Raw genomic sequence first — 25,782 nt, forward strand, 5'->3', positions numbered from 1 at the left:
TCATCACACTGGGGAAGAGAGAAAAATACTGCTGTGAACATATTGTCCTACCAGTATTTCAGATGTAAAGTTTACCAACAAGAGACATAGATACCCAACTAAGTCAGTAAGTCAAACAAAATTTCAATATTTCACCAGTAATTGTATCAAAAGTATTCTATTTTATCATCCGTAAATTCAGTATCTAACATAAAGACTTGATTGCCTGTGGCACAAAAGCTGAAAACAGCATAACCAACAAAATCACAGCAATATCAGCTTGCCCTTATTTTAGCCTTATTGATTTGTCTGTCTAGCACCTATTTTTTTTTAATTCTGACTTGTAGCTGAACAGGAGAAAGGTTGGTTCTAACAAAATTCAATCACTTTTGTGAAAAATGGAGGAGTGGGTTTTTAGATAATTTTTTTCCAAGAAGATTAAAGCAATTCTTTTTACTCAGTATTACTTTGTCCATTAGAAGAATGCAAGCAAGTCTCTGCTTGTTTCTTCAAAGCAAAAAATATTTTAAGCATTTTCTACTTAAAGGTTTCTGAGAGGCAATCATAATCAAACTGTTCTTTTGGAGACAAAATGAAAAGATTAAATAGAAAAATAAGAAAAGGATAGAAAACAAGGCTAGCTCAATTAAACTGCCTTCCACTTTGGAGCTTGTCTTCCAGGACACGTACATACCTGTAAGTTCATTTCCTATTTTAATGGCTCATTACATAACTACATACTCAGCATTTACCTTAATGTCAGAAACTACATAGCAAGTAGCTGTTAAACCATGATTGTCTACTGAAATAATCCTGGATTTTTAAAATTATCCATTTCCAGCAGAAAACTGTAAATTTTCCATATTAAAAAAAAAAAAAAATCATCAAAATTTAACAACTGGACTTCTGGGGCAAAGATGCCACATCCAAGATGAGATCTGACACTGAAGTTTTACCAAATTTCTTGTCATATTGCAATAATAACATTTCAGAAGACTCTGGAAGTAAGACTACTTGGAAGCCACAATGCTGACTAATTCAATCCATAATGCCCACAGATTTTTGCACAAATGTATGAATGGCATTATAATGCAAGGCAGTTGCTAACAACCACATTATTTATCATGAGTCTTATTTTCTTTATTTTTCTAATTTCCAATTTTCAGAGTAATTTCCAAGTTGAACAATACATTCCTCGAATAAAACCAGACAGAACAAAAATACATTTGTTTTCAGAGAATAACTTATCCATTGAAGTTCTACAGCTATGCTATTCAGGAGTATCAATTATATCAACACAAAACTCATCACATTTTATTTCCCAATAATGTGGGGTATAGAAAAATACTTAAAAGCCTTCAGAACTGGCAAACACTAAAGATAATTTGAGATTGAAAGCATATGGGACTGACAAATTCACATTCTTTGTGAAAACTTCATGTAAACTGCCCATCTCTAATCCAATATTTCTGCAGCTGGAATACAAGATTAAATTGGAGTCATCTCATTACCCAACAGTCATTTCTAAAGAAAAGGCAATTTAGAATAGAACAACAAGAATTAGAGCAGAAAAAATTAGCATTTAAAAAAATATAAACAGCTTTCAAGTTCAGTACACTGGAACACTAGGCAATGACAATAGATTATTAATATCTGAGCTGTTTAATTTGATGTAAGGAGTTATCATAAACCAAAATCAAGAAAAATAAGCTAAAATTGGGGAATATATTTTCCACATTTTCATAATAGAAAGAGGATTAAAATGCCAAAAAGCACTCAAAAACTACAACCTAAAAGCTGTGGAGTAAAATGTGCAAAGATAGAACAAAAAATTACGCATTTTACCATAAATACCAACCCGATATGGAGTAAGATATGTAATACCTGATTCAACCATCCCTCTGTATCAGTACTACTTTGCACATGCACGACTGTCACAGGCACAGACAGATAATCAATCAGACCAAAAGGCACAAACAACAGCACCTAAACTGCTGTGCCTATGGCCGCGCTGCTGCACTCCTGGAAACACACGAGAGGGTGCAGGAAATTATTCATGGTCACATGAATACATGTTTTAAAACCATTTGTGCTTCTGGGAACCTCATAATGAGACCTTTTAGAGGCTGGTGAATAACCTTGTGGCATCCATGATTTTGAGTCAGCCATTACCCTTCCATCCTTTTATACTGACAGCTTTATTTCTACTTGACAAAAATATCCCTTAGACCAATAAAGAACTCCGCTGCAAGAAAATGCTGATTGTTTTGCTGACTTTTCTTCACAACTCTATACAATCTTCAAATGCGTAAGAAAAGAGAAAAAGGTCTGAGCTTCAGGGAGGCACAAGAGAGAAGCATCTGAAAGCATTTAGAGGTATTTAAACAAGACAGTTATTTCAATTCTTTGCATTGAAAGAAAAAGCTTCTGTAATGTCATTATCCAGAAATTTAATGCTTAAGGAAGCCTGACAGCAAATGTATTTTGCACATGGTCATTCAAACGAGTGTAGTCACCCACAAAAGCAATTTGAAAATACTGAATGTGTCACACAGGAACTGATTCACATTCATACAAAATAACATAGTGAGTTTTTAAGAAGAATGTAATGGCTTTTCATGCTTTACTCCATGAGAGGTCCATATTAGTAGAATGGAATTGCTGGCATGTGCTATAGGGAAAATGACAGTACAAAAACTAAAATGCAAGGAAAAATAGCTTTGATAGACTTCAAAAAAAAAATTTAAAAAATCAAATTAAACAATAAACAACATCAGTAAATCCTTCAAAAATGCAGTCCATATAACTTAGAGTTATAGTATAGCATGACCTAATCACAATCAGCTTCTCAGCTTGCATTTCCCCTGTGCTCCACATCCAGCCCTAACAGTCCAGATGGAACTTATGACCAATCAATATTGCTTTTAATGGGTTTCTAAAAAAATATCACACAACTGCTTCCATTGCACTGAATATGGTAAAGTGGCTGTACAATAAATGAAGCAACATGCTCCTCATTTTTTTTCACAAGTGTTTTTTAAGGCGAAAAGTAAGACTTTTACTTTACTGTAAGACACCATTAGAAGTTTCAAATATGACTATCAGTGGTTGTTTCATATGCACATTGGAGTAAAATCCTTTAAAACACTGAATACTCACACTTCATTAAAATGGAACACATTGAAAATGGCTATCTTGAATTTAAATCAGATGCTGGAGACAACAGCCTGTTAAACATTCAACAGTGATACTTCCATACTTGCAAAAATGAATACAAAAGGCATCATGTTCTCCATCATAAGGATGTTCCAAGTTTCATGAAGCTCAGGAGTTTATACTGTTAGAAAACTACAAATTAAAAATACTTCTATTTCTAAATCTAGACACTTTGACTAAATGCCTAAGTAGAAGTATAGCATTAAATACAGAATAGCCTACAATTACCTGTTTTGAACCCTTTTAAATATAAATCTACCACCACTACAGAAATAAATCAAGCAGGCTATTGCACCCACCAGTGATGGAAATGTTGTGAATTATATTTACATAAAAAAGGAAACGTTCCTCCAGTAATGAAATCTTCTCCAAGTCCCTTCCTGGGGACCCACATTGCAGCTCTCATTTTTTTCATTTAAGAGAATTCATTACATTCTGAAATTCTGGGTTTGATCCATTGGAAAGAAATCAAATAGAAAACCTGGGTCTGATCACAAGTACTGGCATTAAGAAAAAACATCAACTACATTTATTCTGAGTAAAAGTATATTTAGGCCCTGGTGTTCCCAGTCTGAAACAACCTGTTTCAAGATCAGAGATGCAAGGCCACTGGCATCAATGCCTTTATCCATATGCTGAGGAAAGCTTTTAAACCAGCAGGCTAATATGAATACTTGTTCTGAACTAGTTACAAAAAAAAAAAAAAAAAAAAAAAGAATGCAGGAGAAATGTGCTTTGTTGATATAAAATCTTTACATCTTCCTCCATTTAAGCAAATTAAAGCTTTCTATTTAAGCAAGACAAAATGAAAATTATTGAAAGGATATGGAATAAATGCAAATCTTGAAAATTTTGAATTCTTATTTAGGAGAAGGAAAACCCCATGATGGCAGAATTAGTCATGAAGTGAAAGAAATCAGGAAAAGAATAAACGGACTTGGGCAGAATAGGAGGGGGAGGATGTCCCATGGTCAAAACCATCTCACCATGATTTTATACATAAATATTTGCACAATACTACAACCATTTCTGTAGAGGAGATGATTCTCAAATATTTCCATAGCAATGTAATATCTACTCACCTATTGATTTAATTAATGTGCAATTCCTTAAACTGTTGTAGACCAATGTTGAGGGAGGCCAGTATTTCTCTAAAATCAGCAATGATGCAGTCCTACAAGCTGCTGAGAACAGGAGGCCACTACAGGTAAGTGTTTAAAGAGACCTCTGGTGCCCCACAAGTATATACTATCTAAACATCTAAACTTTTTCACACTGAACACAATTTCAGGTGAGTAATGAGAGCTTCTCTCTGATACCAGGCAATAGCAAGCCAGAAAATACAGGAAGGCTTGTTCTCTTAATACCACTATGAGTAATTACATGAAAAGCTGGAAAAAAAAAAAATCTCTTGATATGGTGGGTTGACTTTGGCTAGATGCCAAGTGCCCCCCCAAGCTTCTCTATCACTACCTCATCTCAGCTGGATGGGAGAGAGAAAGTAAGATGGAAAACAAGGAGAGCTAAGGAAGTTTACTAAAGCAGAAGTCAGAGGTCACACATGCACACAAGTAAAGGAGAAAACCAAAATATTTTATTTGCTACTCTGCATCATCAGGAAATGCCTGGCCACTTCCCCAGAAGCAGGGCTTCAGCACACATCATGGTTCCTCCCAAAGGCAAATGCTGTAAATAAACAATACCTCCACTTTTTTCTTTTCGTAGCTTTTATGGATGAGCTGACATCATGTGGTATGGAACATTGCTTTGGTAAACTTGGGTCTAGTGTCCTAGGCGTGTCCTATCCTAAGATCTTTCCCACATCAGCCCACAGATGAGAGGTGGAATGATGGAGAGACAGTGCTGATGCTGTGCCAGTGCTGCTCAGCAATAGCAAAAACACTAGTGTGTTGTCAACACCAATGCAAAGCACAGCACTGTGAAGGCTGCTGTGGGGAAAACAAACTCCATCTCAGCCAGACCTAATACACTTGATGACAAAACACTCAGATTAATGTATCTTAAGGCAACTAAATAGCCAGTGGATAGGAAAAAGGCCCTTTTGGGCAGTAACTCACCCCACCTAAAATCTGAGCATTGTGCTTGTGGTTACACAGAGGGCTTAGGATATCCATGGCTCTAAGTCTGGCATTTCAGTTTTGTTAAATGAATGCCAAGCAGAGTCCAGAAAACTCAAGCAGTGGTGGAAACAGGCTGAATCACTGCAGAACTTGTGAAGTAACCCTGGAACAGAGCTGGAAGGCTTGCGATACAAGATAAGTCAGGAAAAACTAAACAACTGATGTTAGGAATACTAACACTGGGAAATTAAATCTTCAGCAACATCAGAAAACTTGAAAATGCTGCAAGCAGTAAATACTACAAAGTTACAGAGAATAAGCCAAGAGGTTTTACATCTTCTTCTTGCTCATGCAAGTATATATTTACTTTAAAATCTTGATACAAAACAAACAGAATTTCCTTTCCAAAGTTACAGCATCCAGCCCCAGAACCCTTGAACTCCTCCATTGAAGAAAACAAAAACGCTAGCCCTTCTGCAATTACTGTCCTCTTGGGTTGATATCTCCAGTGGTTGGCACCAAACAATTAGTATTTAATTGCTTAAATTTTAAAGACGCAAAGTAAATCAATTCACTGACATGAGGCATTGAGCTCATATTCCCTCACTCTGCTCCTATCACATAAGAGAAATACCAAAGGGTGAATTCAGTCTAAAACCCCTTCCTTTGTCTCACTGTAGCCTACACACCATATTACATTAGAACAAACAGGAACATGAATCCCTCAAAACATTATATATGCTATACATATTCATGTCTTTATACTTTGCTTTTAAATCACTACTGACTTCCTGTGAAATTCACTACCAAACAGCAAACGCTGCAAAAATGCAGCCATGGAGATCAGTATGTTTGATGACTTCTGGTACCTACTTCCAGATGATGATGGCCATTGTGACAAAAAAAAAAAAAAAAAAAAAAAAAAAAAAAAAAAAAAAAAAGTAAGAAAAAAAGGTTAAAAAAAGTAATAAAACAAACTTCTGTTATTAACTTGCTCAGCAGTTAACTCCTATTCTGTGCCAGGCCAAAAAAAAAAAAAAAAAAAAAAAGACTTCAGCTAAACTACATGTTTCCTAAAGATGGCTTGAATTAAAAGCTGCATCACAACGTGTAATTATGCTCTATATAAATATCACATAAAAATCTGAATTTGAATAAATCAGCTGGCTAAAAAAATCCATAAGCACATCTTATTCAGTTGGAACATAGCAATATTTTACTATCTACATTAAAAAGATTGGAATTATTAGTCATGATGATAAATATTTGTTCCAGCATCATGCTAAATTATCCCAATTTTGCTAATATTGACCTGTTGGAAGGCAGAATTAGAAACACTACAAAACTTCAAATATACTTCATCATTAATATTTCTGACACTACATTTATGTGATCACATTCCTAGCAATGGGAAACTTCACAACAATGAAAAACAGACACAGCAGTAAAAAATTAATCAAAAGTAAATAATATTGATTGTCTGTTTCCAGATATATGCAAAACAAGCATTTATATTTATGGCTGAGGCAATACTTCCATTAGAAATACCTACTTTTAAGCACTCCAAGTGTTTTGGAAAAGAAATTGCCCAGGAAGATAAAATTTATCAATTTCTCCTTCAGCCTAGTGAGGATTTCTCTTCCCCCATTCTTATCCTCCTTATCTGCATAGGACATAGAAGAAATAATAAAAATCTTCCTGGTTATTTTAGTGCTAAATAAGTGGAGGAGGGAGGCATTTTTCACAGGTTAAGGATCGTGACTAAGCTTTTTCTGTTGTTGTATGGTACAAGGAATGTGAATCATCCTTGTCATTTGAGAAAGAAACTCACAGATAAAGAATAAGACAGACAGCCAAGTGGGAAGAAAAGATGGATCAGCAGAGAAATCATGCTAAGAAAACTCCTCTGACATCACTAAACCCAGCCCTTAAAATAGAACTGCTTATCTAGCTGAGAATTGCTTACTTTTGGAGAGTGACAGTAAAGCAAGACCATATCACAGAAAAGTAAACTCTTAGGGGATGAAAATCAGCAAAGAAATCAGTTTAGAAACTGAATTGGGAATAAACTGATAATTAAAGTAGAAAATGGATAAGCAACACATTTTGAAGAAAACTGCAGCTAATTGTTTAATGTCAGTTATTCAAAATGCTTGGAGGTTTACCAAGTGCTTTGTCATAGTCTTAATGAGACAAAAAGAAAAAAGAAAAGACACAAAGCAGCCCCAAGAAACAGAGCTCCAGCAAATACCAGTGACAGCCTCATCCCAAAGGCTGCCCAACCACCCCACAGGTGATACACCAAACCATCAGAATAGCCTCCTCGTGGCAGAAGGTGTGTTGTGCCTGCTTTCCAAAATGTTCTACTGCAACTTCTGTTCTTCATTTATTGTCTCAAGATTTTGTATTTACCACATAATGCTACACTCTTACTGAAAGGATTAGTATGAAGTGAAAATTAGAGAACCCAGACAAAAGTCCTTTCTCCACAGCCTGCCTTTGATCCTCCATGATCATAACCCCAAAACAAAGTAGAGTCACTGTGGTTTCTAAATTCAGTTTCTTTTTAAATTCAGTATATTTTATGTTCAAGAAGGTGAGTTTGATGCTGATGTTAAAAATTAATAAATAGAATTAATGAAATTAAATTGTAGGAGTCCACATGAAGTATAATATCAAACGTTTACCTTCCTTACCTTCATCATAAATTTCTGTAGATCCATGAGAAGGGGGAAAAAAAGAGAAAATATGAAGTGAACATTTGCTTTCAGGTGCATAAAAATGGGATTTGTTTCCCCTGAAAAAGTGAGTGGAATACACTCACTAGAAACCACATTTAAAAGGAACATTTATCATTGCAATTAAAGTAATTATAGCTCGTGCTAGAAAGCAAAACAGTTACTCTGAACAAGGCTTTATCCTTTTGTTGTTGTTGTAATAGTTTTCTCAGATTTTTCTTCACTTGAAATAATATAGCACATGAAATACCTATTGTTTAAAGATTAAACACAGTACAGGTAAAACAGTAGCCATGCCTGATCATCTTAAACAACTCATTCTGATGAGTTTCTAACAAATGCAGTGTGAGTTGTTAAATCCTGCACTCAAAGTGCAGTGCTGAAGAGTACAGTACTATTACAGTAACATACAGTATGCAAATGCAAAATTTACATATTAGTAAGACTTCATGCACTGGCTTTAAAAAATCAAGTACCACAACATGGCTGGTGCTAGAAGATTATGGGAAATTTTAGGTTAATTTTCATGAAGGTTCCTCAAGAATAAAAGGAGAGTGATATGTTGCATGCAGTGATTGGCTTTTCTTGGTCAGAGATTTATGGCCACCTTTCCTCTTTTGACCTCATCATGTTTTGATATCACAAAGGTTGAAACTGAGGACTGAAGTTTGTCTCTATCCCAAATGAAAAGATATTCTAACTGAAGAGCTTCCAAGCAAGGCTGGCTGCTTTCATTTCATACGAGCTTTTTTAAAGAGAAGTATCTGTTCTCAAAGATGTACAAGATGTTCTAGCTAAAAGAAAAAAAAAAGGAACCTATAATCTAATCATCTTAAAATGTTCAAAGACTTCTCTCCTTCTCTTCTTTCAGGTCTATTTGGTTGTTATCAGGATAGCTTTGAAGTCATCTCTCCGAAATTTTGCTGCTTTTCCTGGGTGGCTCCAGAAACTAACCAGGAATCTTTGCTGAGCTTTCTAACAGTGTGTAAATCTATTACTACATGAATTATGTACATGATTAATTCAAATTAATCCTTTCCTATATTTGTCAATACAGACTTCCACTGGCCAACATGCTGCCATTTTATCAAGGACATTAGATCTATCAAAAAACCTCTGTCTCTTCCAGCTGTGATTCATATATGAAATTTTATTCTGAAAATTACATGACCCCATTTTTTTTCCATATTACAAGTACATTAAACAACAGCCCTGTAAAACCTTCTGGTTCTCTTCTTGATAATTTATTTAAATGATTGATTGTAATCTTTTAACTACCTTCAAATTAAAGTGAATAATTTATATCTTCCATTGATTATTAAAATGATACAGCAGCTTCTTGTGCTGGATTCTTTGAAAGACCAGATTTACCAATTCATTCTCTTCAGTTGATGTATTAACTGAACTGTAGCAAATGAGAAAGAAACAATTGTCATCTATTTGGATCATATCACGAGCTTTAGAGCTACTTTGGTTCCTTAATAATTTTTAAGATAATTTACACGTCATTCTTAGAGCTAGAATGTGCCATGAAAAGACCCCTCGAGAAAACCTGTAAGTCAGCAGTGGGTGAGGGAAGTTTGAACATCCATCCATCCATCCATCCATCCATCTAAAAAAAGACCATACTCTGAAATGCAATAGTTGCAAAAACGTTTCCATGGCAAATACTTTAACATATGTTATGCCCACAAATGCCAAGTGAATGCTCCTGTGAAAGTTCAGGTCAAACCTGAGAAGTTAGATATCATGACCTGTAATGGCCACAGCTGCAAGCAAATGGCCAGCAACAGAGGGTTCTGGACACTCCTGTCATACTGCTCTCCAAGAACATTTTCCAAGCTAAAGGAGAATGCTTACTTTGAAAAACATTAACTCTCAGCTTGGTAAAAAAAAAAAAAAAAAAAAAAAAAAGGAGAGAAAGAAGAAAAAAAAAAAAAAAGTAGAAATTATGTACTTCATATATGCAACAAGAAATTTCTTCAACTTATTCTGTGCAAGGGAAGAACTTCCTGCTCCTTAACACCTGCTGTCTGTGTCTCAGGACAATTGTGCACATGAGTTTCTGGACTAACATTAGCAATTCAGAATGCATATATGAAAATTAAACAGATAGAACACACATATAATTTCAAATTTCCTAGAAGTCATTCTACCTTCCTGTCCTGGTTTTGTCTGGAACAGAGTTAATTTTCTTCCTAGTGGCTGGCACAGTGCTGTGTTTTGAATTTAGGATGAGAACAGTGTCAGTAACACATATATTCCAGTTGTTGCTAAGTAGTGTTTAAACCAAGTCAAGGACTTTTCAGGTTCTTTTATCACCCTGCCAGGAAATAGGCTGGAGGGCACAAGAAACTGGGAGGAGACATAGACAGAACAGCCACTCCAAACTGGCCAAAGGGATATTCCACACCATACAGAGTCATGCTTTGTGTACAGACTGGGGAGAAAGCTGGCCTGGGGCTGCTGCTCAGGAACTGGCTGGGCATCAGTTGGTGAGTGGTGAGCAATTGCATTGTGCAGGACTCGCTTTGAATACTGTAATTCTTTTTTCATTACGATTATTATTATTTTGTTTTCTGTTCCATTGAGCTGTCTTTATCTCAACTCACAATTTTTACCCTTTCTTCTCTCAATTCTTGCCCTCATCCTATTGGTGGATGGGGAGGCAGTGACCTAGCAGTGTGGTGTTTAAGTGCCTGCAGATTAAAACCCCATCAATCCTTTCTGGAGCCAAAAATGGGGCACAAATAACAATAGATCTGACCAGAGCACACTGTAAAAATCATTTATAAGAATTCATTTTATTAGTCTCTGGTCACAATGTTGATTTATTTGCTCTCAGAGTCCATGGAAATGTAAAATCATAGAATGTTTTGGGTTGTAGGGGACCTTTAAAGATCATCTATGCCAGAACCTCACAATGGGCAGAGACATCTTCAACTAGGACAGGTTGCTCAGAGCTTCATCCAACCTCACCTTCAACGTTTCCAGGGATGGGGCATCCACCACCTCCTTTGGCAACCTGTTCCAGTGTCTCACCAGTCTCATCATAAAAAACTGCTTTTTTATCTAATATAGAATGAACCTTTTTCAGATTAAAAAACCACCACCCCCATCCTATCACAACAGGCCTTGATAAAAAGGCCATCTTTCTTACAGCTGTTGTACATGTTCTCAAAGTTGAATTATGTAACATCTTACTTGTGAAATATGTTCCCTCCTGTGCTGTTTATCACCTCTGGAGGCTGGATTAAGGCCATTATTTTGTTGTATTTTGTAACACTGCATTAGGATCAGTAAAATTGAGGGTCGTGAGACTAACCTGGAGTTTGTACTCAGCATTGCCACCACCTCTGTATTCCAGGAACCATCTGTGGGAAACTATTATTAATTACACCTTTTTTCTTTACTTCAAAGAGAGCCAGTTTATGAGGGAGGAACCTTCCTCCATCTTCCCCTTCTCCAGACTAATTAAAACAGTGCTTGAGAATTCTGAATATACTCAGGATGTTCAAACCAGCATGTTCCTATTGCTAGGGCTCCTGAACATGTTTCAGGTCTTGTTTATGGTTAAACAACTGTCTAAAAATACCACCCACAGATCTGTGCTGGGGCTGGATAGTGATGAGTGGCAGAGTGTGTGGGATAGAACAGACAAGTGCCTAGGACAGGGGTCACCTCCAACATTTTGAAATTACACTTCTGAACAAGTGCAAAAACCGGTAAAACATTTTGAAAAAGTGTTCTGTCATCCTGGCAGTTCCAGAAAGCAAAAAATCACATGTTTGGGCCTGACTCAGGCCTACTGAGCCCTGTTCAACATTATTCAGTACCCTCAAGAGGCAGAGGTTGTCTCTGGATCTGATGGCAAAATGACAGGCTCAGTGGCTACCCCAACCCTGGAACCAGCACTGCAGCTGAACCAAAATCCAACACATCAGTCTTCTCAGTACACGAAAAGAAATACTGCAAGAAAAAGTGAGGTCATTTAGTAAGGGATGAAAGAGCATCTTCTAAGAGGGAGCAGGAGGAAAAAGTGGACAAGGCAGACTACTCCAAAGCAGGGCCATCACAAGAACAGAAGGAGAAAGAAAGGCTGACACTGATAAGGGAGAAGAAAGAGCAAAAACTCACAAATGAGGCACCAACCACTGGATCTCTTTCCCTGACTGAACTGTAGATGTTTGAAACTATTCCAGTTGCTGTCTAGTGTCTAGGTAAGACCACTGTCACGTTGCTGCTCCTGTGTTGGGAAAATGGGAGCAGGAGCCCAGAAATAGAGGGTAAGGAAGCAAAACAGCTGGGACTCCTTTCTAGGCAATGAAGCAGTGACAAAGTGTTTGGAAAAGGGATAAAATTCCTTAGGTTCTGAAGGTGACTTCTGTCAGATGTGAAAGAAAGGTGTCCCTTCAAGAAAAGATACTATATGTCAGCTAGGCAAGCGGAGCATGTGGAGAAAAGTATCCAGTACCTGAGGAAATTAGCTATGCTGGAGCTGGATGAATTGGCTGGCCAACTCCAGCAACATGAATAAAATCTTTCTTCCTTCATCATCTCACCTGTGGAAAAACTGGTCCAGCAGCACAGAGATCGAACTCTCCACCTGTATGGACCAATATCTCAAGTATTAGGAATAAGCTTTGCTCAAAAGAGAGGACACAGTGAGTACACACCCCTCTGTGGTTTGACCTGAGTGACCACAGGGAGGAGATGAGCAACTAAGCTGGAAAATCTGCCTCACTCCTAGCAGCACAAACATGTGAGTTGCAAGGAAAAACAATCAAAAATGGAGTTCTTACAGGAAAATTGCTGGTCCAGTTTCCTGTGGGCAGTTCCCCAGAGCAAAAGGGGCTGATCAGGCTCTTGATTGATGGGATTTCTGATTGCTATTTACAAGAAGTGAGTAGTCAAAACTATTACTAGGACTACAGGGGCCTTGCCACAGAAAAATGGATGAAAGAGACAATTGGACTTTACCGGACTGTGTGGATCCAGTGGTCTGGCTCATCAGACTCACAGTAGTAAAATGCTCTAGTAGACACCAATGTACAGCTGTAATACCTTCAATTCCCATATTTCTGGAGTGGCAAGGGGATGCCAACAACTGACTGCACTGGAGGTTGAAGTGGAGGCTAGGAATGAGTGGCAAAAGCACTCCACTGGGTGAGGGGAGTAAGTAAGCAGTGCGTACAGTAAATCCTGTACAACTGGGAGCAATGAAAATTTGATGGCTAAATACATTGAAAATTCCACTTTCTCATTCACTTCCTAAAGAAATCAGCGTCCTTTAATTTTTAATGCTGTTTCTCTACTGTCCAGTTTTTTCAGAAGTTACCCTGAGAGGTAGGACTGGTAATTGAATGTAACCGACAACAGGATAATCATATTCCTCGGATTAAGTCCTGAGCTGCATATGCTATCTGACCTTTTGAGGACAAATACTCATGTGAGTGCTTAGCATCAAGCAAATAACCTCTTGGAGCAACTAAACTGAGCACTCAGCAGCTGGAATATCCAATTCGCTTGGAAAAGGACTTATAAAAGGAAAACTAATAAAAACCTTTGTAGAAAGGATTTGAGGAACGTAACACCCATCATTCTATTCATCTTCCTAATTATTTCTTCCTTCTCAAAATAAACCAAATTGACATTTAAAACCTACTAAAGGTTTATCTGACAACAGATATATATGCTTTTAATACAAATATTTACGGCTGCTTGAGGCCACTATATTCCTCAGATCCTAGGACAGCTTTCAGGCAGCTTATCACTTACAGTTCTAATATATCAAAATTTCACCTTAATTCTTGGGCTTTTTGGCTAGATCCAAAGAGAAAAATATTATTTCTATTTTATTTGGAATTCTTTAATATGAAAGTTGCCAAAACTCCTTTAATTTAGAGATCATCTCCTGACTACATCTTTTGTAAAGTTGTTAGAGCATTCCATTTGCTTACACAGAAATATTAGATCTTTACACTAACCTATCCAACAAGTATTGAAAACAAGTAAACTGAGATAGTTTGTTGTAACTCACAGAAATTACTATTGCTACATACAACACAGCTTGAAATTCTCAGATCTATAATAGGGACTGAAGGAGAAACACCAAAGAAACCCTAGCATACATTTGGAAATGCCACTATTTGATTGAGAAAAGTTTTAATCAATTCGCACACAGATTTCTTTTGAAATTAGAAAGCATACTTAGAAAATGTTTATACGAGTTTCTTTTGCTGATGTGAATTAGACATGGGCTGCAAATGGCATGTCGTAAAATATACAATACACTAAGGATGGAATTACAGATGTGGTTGAAACCATCACTGTAAGTGTGCAATTTCAGCAGCATTTCCATAGTCGTTCTATTTTGATACGACTGGTCATTTTAAGATCATACAGTATTATCTCACATTTTCCCTCAAGGTGTGTATTAGATCTGAATTCTCAATATATAAAACTGAATAAACACTGCTCATATTACACCCTACATTGAGCCACGTCTGCAGTCTATGTTACATCTAAAATTTGAAAGCAAATTCTTTATATTGGAGGATTAAATATTTGTGCACAAATAACATTTTCCCCCAGTAATAGGAAAAATCAATCTATATTTAAGCAAATTAACTAAATATACAGCAAGAAATTATAAGAAAAAATTGTCCATATATCATTCATTTAATGCTTGAAAATCATACTGATTATAAAGTACTGATGTACAATTAATTACTTTAATAGCACTGAAGACATGTTACTTGAATCATTTCCCATGCTGAAGCTTTGTTTTGCTACTCACTCCAACCCCTAGAACCACCCTAGGTTGTTTCCTCTAGTCAAATTGCATTTGTTGTATTCATCCAGTCCACACTATCAAAGCAAGAATTTATTCACTACTTCTCAGCTCAGAAGTCTCTGTAATGAAAGAAATTCTTTTGAAAAGTTTCTAAAGTGCATTTCCTTACTCTGCAAGTTTCTTTTCCCCAGAGATATTGAAAATTAGCTTTACCAGTGGCATAAAACTGAGCTAACACAGTATCCACATGAGGGAAAGAGAAAAAAAAATTACCATTACCCTCAGTGGAAGAGGTTTCTCTGTCTGAAAAATTGAAGACAATCCTACAATGTTATAATTAGCATAGCTTTGCCATCAGCCAGGGTAAACAGGAAAATTCTTGTACCTTGCATTCTGAGTTTAAGAAACAATGCACTTCATTTCCTTTCAGCTAAAAAGCACTTCAGAGTAATCCCTCTTGAAAACAATAATTTTGGATGCCTCTCAATGCCAAATTTTCAAAATAATTTACCAACTACATGTAGTCGAATGTGTAAAAAAGGCCGAATTATCACATCACCAGAGATACCCAAGAAAATTTATTATCCTTACACTGAAACCTGTTGCAGAGCTAAACAGTTGTCCTGAAAGTCAAGGCAGACACTCAGGTGATTTTATTAGTACATTAGCCCTGTTGTATGCAAGTATACAACACCTCCCTTGAGATCAAAAATTTGCAAGCACATTGCTAAGTCACAGAAACAGACCCTTCAAGATTATTTGCTTTATTTCATAAATACATTAAAAGAGAAAAAATGCCAGGGAGATTAAAGGGATTCCTTTTACTATGTGTCATTCAGTTTCATCTTACTTCATTACTGTCATTTTCTCTGTAAAGAAAGTACACACAGAGACTTCTAAATTTTGGTTCAAATTAAGTAAATCCCTTTGATCAAATACTGGGGGTTCCCCACCTTGGTAGTTTTACAAAAAGCAGAAAAGCCATTTTCAGATATGAAATGAGAACCAGGATGCCTTACTTCCACTAGGTTTTACATTGGGCAAGATGTCTAATTTGCTTGATTCTTGATCTGCTTGAAGCAGAGCTACAAGCCTCCACACTCACACCTGCTCAGAGACAAAACCATGAAGCCAAGAGTTCAACAAGTATCTTAAAGCCATTTAATTCATACCCAGCTTCAATTGCCAGCACAACCCTTCAGCAGAATAATGATTTTGGAACAAAACCACAAGAAGAATTATAGTGATTTGACAGAAGTACACAGGAACTGGAGTAATTTCTTCTAATATTTTTGTTAGTACACTTTACAGGCTAGAAAAGCTCAGAAGTGAATGACTTTAGCATCTCCTTTCAACAGCACGAAACTGCTTATAGCAAAGTTCAGCTACTAATTTACTCATTAATTTGACATTAAGCTTCTCTCTGGGCTTGGGCTTCAAGGTTTCCACAGACAGACACAACCAAGCACACATGCATTAACCTTGTGTGTTCTATACTGGAAAATGGCTTATCAAAAAAATACATGTGTTAGAGTGAGGTGTCTGCCTCAGTGACCATGCAGCTTTACAACAGCCAGCTTTCTGATACATTAATTCATTACACCTCCAGTCCACCACAATACCTCTGGTAATGCTCTGGAATTACACAACACCTCTGGTAATGCTCTGGAATTACAGAGGGAGTGAAAAGTTGGCCAGACTGGAGCTTCATCTGAGAGAGAATAATTTTATGTATGAAGTAAAGCCAGTATGCACTCCATCTTCATCAGAGAGGTTGCCTTGTTCCTAGAATCAGGCTATTAGGAAAAGTCTTTACCCAATGTAACTTGGAATGACACATTCACCTTTGCTCTCATGGGAACCAGTTATTTTTAAAATGGTTTAAGGACAAGTTTTGATGAAGCAGTCTTTCCAAAGCAAGATTTTGATGTCACTAAGTTCTGAATATATATATATATTAATTAATTAATTAAAGAAAAAGCAGATTTGATTTCTATTTATGCAAGTAGTACTACAACTTCCATGAACACATCATGAACACTTCAGTCAAAAAATAAAGCCACGTCAGTATCACCAATAAACTTCTGGCATGTTATATTTCATACATTGTGGAGTTATGAGGAGAGGTACCCGCATAGTACTGAACATGCTTGTTATTGCTGTTTTTCTTATTTACAGCAAAATTCTTCATAGGAGTAAAACAATAGAAACTAAAGATGTATAACCAAGCTTGCTCAATTGTAATTAAAAATTGGACAAAATTAAAAGATAACCTGACCATCAGTATGTCATAAAAACATTTAAAATCAATTGTATAGCAATTGATGGTTGTCATAAATACCAGATCCACAGAATGGATAATGCTGTCATACTGATACAATTAGCAAAATTAATACTTAACTATAGCTACTGTTTAATGAATATTATAAGCATCTACCTATATATATATGTGACAAGACACAGATATTTTTGAGTACAGTAGAAATGGTGTTGAAAAGCCTAAGCCACTATTTAAACAATGTACTTACCTACAGGAGTCTCAGGCAAGATCTAACTTGAATCACTACTTACTATAAAGATGTAATAATCACAGATTAAATTCTGTAATTTCTGGCTGAAATAAAATGAGACCAGTGCTATAGTTATGTTATTGGCCACGTTTCAGAGGATATCTGAGGTGGTCTGTGGTCATGTGCAGCTCATACTATGTATTAAGAAACCAAGGAGACCTATTATAGTCCAGGCTTTCAGAGAGGCCTCAATATTTTCAAGGTGAACAAACAATTCTACACACATTTTATGACTACTAACTCATACATAACACTGGTGTTAGAGATTACATTGAAGAAGAACATACATAAATATGTCCCACGGAGTGGAGTTATATCAGATGCCCAAACAAATATGTATGGTATACACAGACACATTAGGAAAGGCTTTAACAACACATTTAGCAGAGAATTGTGCTTTATTTGCTAAGATCTAGGAAATATTGGTTTTATTCTGTAGCAGTTGCTCTCCATCACTAAATATATTTTCTATGTTTGCAGCTAGACACAGCATCACACATTTTTTATCAGTATGAACTATCTTACTGTCATGCAGTTTAAGATTACAGTGTCTATACTGGAAAAGACAGGGTGGGTTACAAAATGGAGTTATAACGTTAGACAGCAGGGCTCAAAACTGAAAGGCAATAATACATTTATATTACATGATTCCGTAATTCTCTTCAAATGATTCTCTTCATAATTCTGATTCTCTTCAAATTTAAAGAGATAAAAGTCATTTTGGCAACATGAAATTTGGTAGGACAACTCAGGAGCGACCAGATGTTTTTGTGGTTTTTTTGAGCCGTGCAAGTTGAAGGGTCATGAACACACAGGGTACCAAAACAGACAGGTTAGACTCAGTGGCAACATGAAACATTTGGGATCAAGTGAATAAAAGACAGAATCACATACCCATTTTTCCACATCAACTAGCTGTAGAAAGAAAAAGCAAGAAATCAGTAAATCTCTTTCCTTAAATATAGCATATCAAAGTCTATTTTGAAGTTAACATTTCATATTTTCAGAAGCGTATCTAGTACGAAAGAAAATGTATTCTATTCTATAGCTTCTAGTAATGAAGATATTCTCCTGGCATCTTCTCTTTAAAATTTCAATATCTCACTTTCTATCTTTATTTTGTGGAAAGCACTTCAAATTCTAGACGTCAAAAATGCCCATCTAAAATCAGATAACAGGCAGAAAAGGAAGACTGATGCTGAGTTACTTCCACACTGCATTCAGTATCAACCAGTCAAAAATGCAGAACACAGGATCTTCCAAATGGTATCCCCATTTCCCCTTGAGTAAAACTCTGCCATTAATGAACATCATTCACTTGAAAAGGTTTATTGCTGCTATTCATGGACTGCCATTTTAAAGAATGCTTACAGTATTACAGTTAAAATTTAGGGGTACCTGTCAAACCCTGACCCTACAACCTACAGCATATGAGAATATCTAGCATAAGAACAGAGAACAGCATATAAAAATGGCATCCATTTCTTCTATGTGCAAAGTGAGAATAACTCCAAAAGCTTAAGGTTTTATATTAACAAAATTGTTTCAGGACTCAATAAGGAAACAGATTTTAAATTGCACTCTCTAAAAAGTCTTTGGACTATCTTATAGTCTCGGAAAGGATTGAGAATATCTACAACACATTTCAGCAACTAGAACAGTAAGTACACCACTACCTATTAAATACTTAGTTGGCACTAAGAGCAGTATGTCTAAAGCAGATAGGTCTCTGGACTTTGCACAGAAAACACTTCAGAATATCATGCCTTCAGTGGTTTTACTGCAGGCATATAACTGACCTTTTTTTAGCAGATGCCACATAAAAGTTTAATAATTTAAGATAGCTTAGTGTAAAGCAGGAGCATTTTTCAAAACCAGTAATATTGGGATATCAACTTGCTTGTGAAATTACTGTAATAAAAGGCAAAGTATTTAGTTCTCATCTGTTATAATAGCTCCATTTAAAGTAAACTTTCTCACTTTCAATATAAATTTCAATTAAAGAGCAGCTTTATGTTTTTGTTCAGTGCTCCTAGTGCACAAAATTCTGATATGCCTCTATTTATTTTTTAGCAATCTCTACTGTGACTTTTATCAACCACAGCTGCAGAAATGCCTCCTCAAAAACAGCTAAATGTTTTAAAACAGATACAAGGTAAGAAATTTTGTGGTAAGATGTTGGCAAGATATAAAAGTAAGCAATGATTTAAATCTAAATGAAATTACGTTGCCTAAAAAAAAAGGAGTAATAAATAGCCAAGTTAGATTTATGTACAAGTATTTCTTTTATTACCTTGCCTTTGATACACCTTTTGCTTTGTTTAAATTGTTTACATTCTGAAAACAGCACTGCAAGCAATTTGTCTGTGTGACAATGCTAGAAAGAGGTGATGCATGTTTTATTGCCTTACTCTGAGAAGAAATCATTATCCCAAAGTGTAAGTGAACAAGGCAGCCTCACCTGTTATCAGAGAACCCGCACAAAGCTCAACAGCAATTATCAGTTTTACAATTAATTGCCTTATAATTGCTGAATTGTCCATTTACTTTATTTTCATGGACACCAGTTAGCTTCATGATGCGTGTGGAATATCTTCCAAGTATTTATCCACTGCACATTCTGAATTCTGCATTCATGTTTAAATAGAATGTCTCTCAGGACAGCCACTTAAACAGTGCACGCACACTTGTCAAACCGGTCAGTTTGACACCTACATGGGGAAGACTATGAATTTATCCAAAGATATCTGATTCTGAAAGTGTGGTGCAGAACACAGCACAATAAATCTTCCATTTGTAATTAAAGCTGTATTTTATAGGCCCTCTGCTGTGAGCTTTGTCAGAGCCCTCTCAAGTCCTGCTGTGCTTCCTCCTGTGTTTCCTCTGTGGGAGAGTTCTTTGAGTGACTCAAGTCACAAGAAGACCTTTCTTCCTTACAGACCACTTTGTCACAAGTTCTAAAACTTGTTTATGCAACGTATGGAGATAGAATTTTATCTGCTTTTGGAACCTGTTCTGGAAGACTTATGATCTAGACATTTAGCATCCCATTTGGGGGAGGAAAAAAGGCATAAGCATGAGAGAATATTATATTTACTCATCTGGAAATTTGTAGGAATGCTGATTAGGTAAAGCTAAAAATAAATAAGATTACTCATATCCAAGAGTAATTGTCCTAATGCAGAGAAAATAAATGTAAAGCTCACATAAACAGAAATGAAAGAAATACCTTAGTCTAGCATGTATCTAAGATCTAAGCTATGATTCAGAAAACAGGCAAGCAAATGCTTCACAGCACATCTAAATACAGATTCTGTTTCACACTGACACCTCCACCTTCTGTCTGTCTTCAAGACTAGAAGCCAAAGGAACCCTTTCCCTTTCCCAGCACCTATCCAAATTCAGGAAACACTAAAATTCAAAGTTTCTGTTGGTATTGTTCATTGCATTGTTCATTTATCAATGGGAGGAGTGAAAAAAAATTTAAAACCTAACAAAACAACGAAAAATCCACATACACACCAGGAACTGAACAAACAGAGAAAACCACAAACAAGCAGACAAATTCTAACATTCTCTTCTATCGGACCACATTTTGTTACCTCTCTTTTTTGGAGTGTTTAATGTTCCTTGGACTTGCAATTATCTGTTTTTTACCATAAATTACTCAACTCAGGTTTTTCTGAGCTGTTCACCTGTTAGGAGGTGTATATCTTTCAACTGGTCTAGGAAGGTTTAAAGTTCAGGAAGGTTTGGGAACATGGTAGGCAGGGACTTGCAGTCACTTCTTGAGTTCCCTCTCACTGTGGCTTCTCACAGTAACTGCTTCATTTCGATCATACATTGTGTTAAGCACAGTCCAAAAGAACAGTACAACCATTTCTTTCATAAAGCACACGAATTTTTGCTTTGCTACAAAAAAAAAAAAATCCAGATCCCTGGAATTCAATAACTTTTCTTCAACCAGGTAATTTTTTTCCTAACCACTAAGTCACATTTTTTTTGAAAAATAAAATATTTAGATAGGTATATACTGATTTTTCTCTTTTTCTTTACCCAAAGCGTATCTGGATTTACAACATTTCCTCCAGCAGAGGATGCAGGATCCATATTAAACCATATACACCTCAAAGGCAGTGTGCTACTTAGAAATATTCTTCCCTCATGTCCCTGGCTACTCAAAGATTTTCTGAGAAAATTTTAAAAAAAGAACATGACCCTGTCTAACACTGGATATCAAAATTTAGTGAGTACATTGCCATATGACAATTCTGAGTACAGGAATTATTATCTTGCCATGAGAACATCAGAGTTCACAAAAGACTAAAGGATTTAATATGTCTGGAATTTATTTAGTTAGTGTGGACTACTTATACTACAATAATCATTTTACAGAAAGCTACTAATTTGAACTCAAAAGAATTAATTCACTACCTACTGCTAGCAAGTAACCATTCAACATAAATTCATGAGTAAAAATTATGACACTTGAAACTAGAGTAGTGGATACTAAAGTGTTACTTTAAGCTATGAAAACAACTTCCCATTCCTCATTCTGGCTTCTGTATTCTGGGTTTTTTCATCTTCTTAAGCAGCACACAAAAACACTATGGAATTTTATTGCACAATGTATAGGAGAATCTCAGCTGACTCTGGCTAATCACATTCTCTTCTCTCTGAGAACTGTCATGATCCACAGATGGGATTATGACTGAAATCTCAATGAAGAAATGTATAACATCCACTAGGAAGTGTTATATCTTGCCTTGCACTTAAACTCATTTTTCTGAATAAAACTCTTATTTTAAAAATTACTCTTTTGTTTTCTTCATTTCTCTGTTGCAGAAACTGCGAACATATAGCAAAATCTTTGTCTAAAACTGTAACAAAAATAAGCAAGGTGAGAATAAGTAGAATTGAACTACATTCCAAATTAAATTGTATTCTTTACTTCTATTACAGCACTTGATTAGCTTCATAGCCACCTTGACTTCCTGAATTTAATATTTAACAAGATAATTAATGATTCGCCTTCTCTTCCAGCCCACTGTAGACTTTTGTCTTCAAGAGCTGTGCTTTCATGTCTGTTTGGTTTAACTCCTCCTCTGCGTGCAACTTAGATCAGACAATGTTACTGAGAAGAAACAAACTTCTCTTCCCCCAGCACCATACTTTACTGTTCATCACCCCAGAAAGAAAACTTTGAGCACATCAGCACTCCAAGGGTCATGGTAAGACCAGAAAAAGACTTTCTGCTATCCACCTACAAAATAGGAAACTTGTCTAGGATAATAAAAATATTTACTTTCATGCCATACATCCTCATCCCAAACACAGTGCACACACTAAAGAGCCCATGTGCCAGGCCACAAGTATTTGTGTATCACAATTCCATGATTTGAAATAGATAATGACTTTATTCCTGTCCTTGCTTGACCCTGAGGATAAGCAGAGTGCAAAAACACTGTGCCTCCTAGTCTTGATCTTTTCCAGTACTTGCAGTTGATCAAAGCGCAGTTGATCAAAGCCAAGTCGTATTCTTTTTGTGCCTTATTTGACATGGCCTGCTAACAATCACTTCTGATGCTAGGTAAGGTAGGTGCATGGTTCTCTGTAAAAGCTCCATGCTTTCTTTCCCACTGTTTTACTTCCTGTTCCTATTCACAGTACGGCATCTCTAAAATAGCTGTGAGTAGTCAGTATTTTAAGTAGAATAATACTCTACACTCTCTCATCTTTTCATAAAGTTTTCCACTGTTAGCAAACGCACATGTCTATCTACATGATGCAAAAACCCACACTGCAATTAACACTGACATCCTCTTCCTCTCCTTCCTCTTCTTTCTGTCGCTTTCTTTCTTTGCAGTAAGAAGCACTTAGTTTACTCACACAAACTCAAAAGTTTGGGACAGCAGACCTTGCAGTAAGTACAAGCTAACATTGTTGGACATAGCAACTCTGTCCCTCTTAATAAAACGTCACCATCTGACAAAGGCTTATCCGAAGAATTTCCTAAGAAAATGACCGCATTTTGTTATTTCAGCCATTTATGCCTGGTACACGTAGGCAATCCTTAGACTAATGAAAAACCTCTAAGTTTAGAAATAAGAAGGTATAACTTGGCCTTTTTTCTCGAAAGTTTGATTTAAAAAACTTTCTGGTCAATACTAGGACATTAAAACAGCTCTGATTTATCGTATCAAGGAACCTCTGGTTCATTTCTGACTCTTCCTTCCCACACGTGGGGGTTCTTCTGGCAACCCTGAAAACATTTTCAGCCTGTCATATTCACAGCTGCTGTTAGCTTTCAAATAGGTTATTAACTAGACTACTGTAGTGAATCAGAGCGCTTAAATTGTCAAGAGTGCATTTAACTGCCAATCTTCATACTTTTTTTTAAGGAAGTACCTTGGTAACTTGGCTTATTCATTAACATACAGAACACTTATTAAAAGAAATGGGAGGTGTTACCTCTTTCCACTGGCATGAGAGATGAAATTACTTTCACCCTCCTCCCATGCTGAGAAAATGACAAAGCTGCCAGCTCTCTGTGTTATCTTGCTGCTTACTAATACCAAGTAATTAATGAATTCAGAGTTCCACAGTTGGAGATAGGTGATTTGAATATTCAAAAATCCACCAGCTACAGTTACATTCCTTCCCCAAAATGGCTCCATTTTCTCTTAGAAGCACAGGAAAGCTTTTCAGCTGTGTGAGAAAACACACATTTTCCCTATCCCTTAAACACAGAGAGATAATTACACATACAAGACACTTGCATGTGATGATTCCTTCATCTAGCCCCTCAGATCAGAGGATAAGGGCTTCACTTTAATCCCCAGCAAAGACTATCCCACACATGAAATTGGACAGCAGTTTGCTGGTCAGTGGCACAGAAAATAGATTTTAATAAAACAAGGCACCAGGAGGAGCGATTAATCAGCCATGACTGGATGATTAGATGGGAGTTAATAAGCTCATGATGCAATTTAGCTAGAATGTTGCCTAACTGATGGGTATCTTGCAGACAGCATTTTCCTGAAAAATGAAGTTGTCAACTGTTGAAGTAGAGGTTGTAAAATTAAATTTTTTTCATATTACAGAAACACTTCAGCTTTGAATTCACACACGTGTGCAACCAAATGCTTTCATTCTCCTAATAAGGCCTGACACAGATTTATGAGCACATAAGTCTGAAAAACTCCTAGCCTTAATTACAATGCTTTACCACAATATTACTGAGACTTTTAAACAAAAGATATTTGTTCCATGGCTATTTTCTCATGTTGTCCATGAGTTATTTCTGTATCCATTTCAGTGCTTCTCTAACTTAATTGGATTGCAAGGGGGGGAGGAGGGAAAGGGAGGGCAAAGCAAAGATTGTGATGTTTGGAAGAAAATACAGACATTCTAGAATGTTACTAGGGAAGGAAAGAAAAGACCGATATCAGTGTCAGTAAGCAGGCAGCACACTAGTCAATCAGTCCTGCCCCAAAGTTAAGATCTCCTTTTAGTAAAAGGAATGAAAAAAAAATGTATAGAAACCATCAGTCTCAAAAGATGTGCAAAAATATGCAGCAGATCTAAAAATAACACTTTAAATAAAGGAAATAAAAACAATCAAAAGAAATTAACAAAAAAAGAAAAACTTTATATCGATGCTAAAGAAATCTGGTTTTAATTGTTAATCAGGGCAAAAATCAGTGTCATGTTTATATTAGAAAGCTAATTAACTCAACAGTAGTCTATTTATTTGGTTACACCAAGCTGATGAACAAATGAAACTTTTAGCTTAGCACTTCCTCCCAGACTGAAGTCTTCATTTAAACATGAGTGAATGTTATGTGTTTGCATCTATCCTTTTCATAACCACTTTCACAAACCCATTTTCAAGAAGCTTTTTTCAAATTCATCTCCAGTACAGTTCGCTCATATTTGGTTCTCTGAATCTGACTTCTTGATTAGCCCAGTCTTGCTCTCAGTTTGAAGTGATCCAATAAGCCAAAAGAAAAACAAAAACTGATGGAAATGAAAAATCCACCTAGAATTAGGAAGCAAAAGAATGGGAAATTTCCCTTTATGAAATACAGTTAGACTATAAAAAGGAGATGGTTGTGAACCAAAATTTCTTAACTGCTTAAAATACAAGCAGAGTAAGCATGTAAGAAAGAATTTAGAAAATGCTTCCAACTCTACTATATTTCAACCAACAGCTATATTTGTAGCCCTAGAATCCTCAAGAGATTTTTCCATGTCAAGTTACATGAAAGCTCCTAAACACTATCCTATCCTATTCACAAAAGCTTACAGAGTAGCCTTGGCAAAAGACATTGAGAGTAAGATCCTAAGGTGAAAAAAAGAGAGAAAGAGTAAGATGAGAGAAAAATGCTTTAGCATGTAAC

General features: G+C 36.2%; 1 protein-coding gene across 3 annotated transcripts in view; it reads right to left on the reverse strand.

The window, feature by feature from the left end:
- Positions 1–25,782, reverse strand: part of RYR2 (ryanodine receptor 2) — a 378,658-nt gene that overhangs the window by 228,777 nt on the left and 124,099 nt on the right. For all 3 annotated transcript variants that reach the window (XM_066315680.1, XM_066315679.1, XM_066315678.1), the window contains exon 4: positions 18,275–18,295. In XM_066315680.1, the coding sequence (XP_066171777.1) occupies positions 18,275–18,295 (21 nt within the window). The remainder of the gene's footprint in view (positions 1–18,274; positions 18,296–25,782) is intronic.

The sequence above is a fragment of the Sylvia atricapilla genome, chromosome 3 (assembly GCF_009819655.1).
Source record: "Sylvia atricapilla isolate bSylAtr1 chromosome 3, bSylAtr1.pri, whole genome shotgun sequence".
NCBI lineage: Eukaryota > Metazoa > Chordata > Aves > Passeriformes > Sylviidae > Sylvia > Sylvia atricapilla.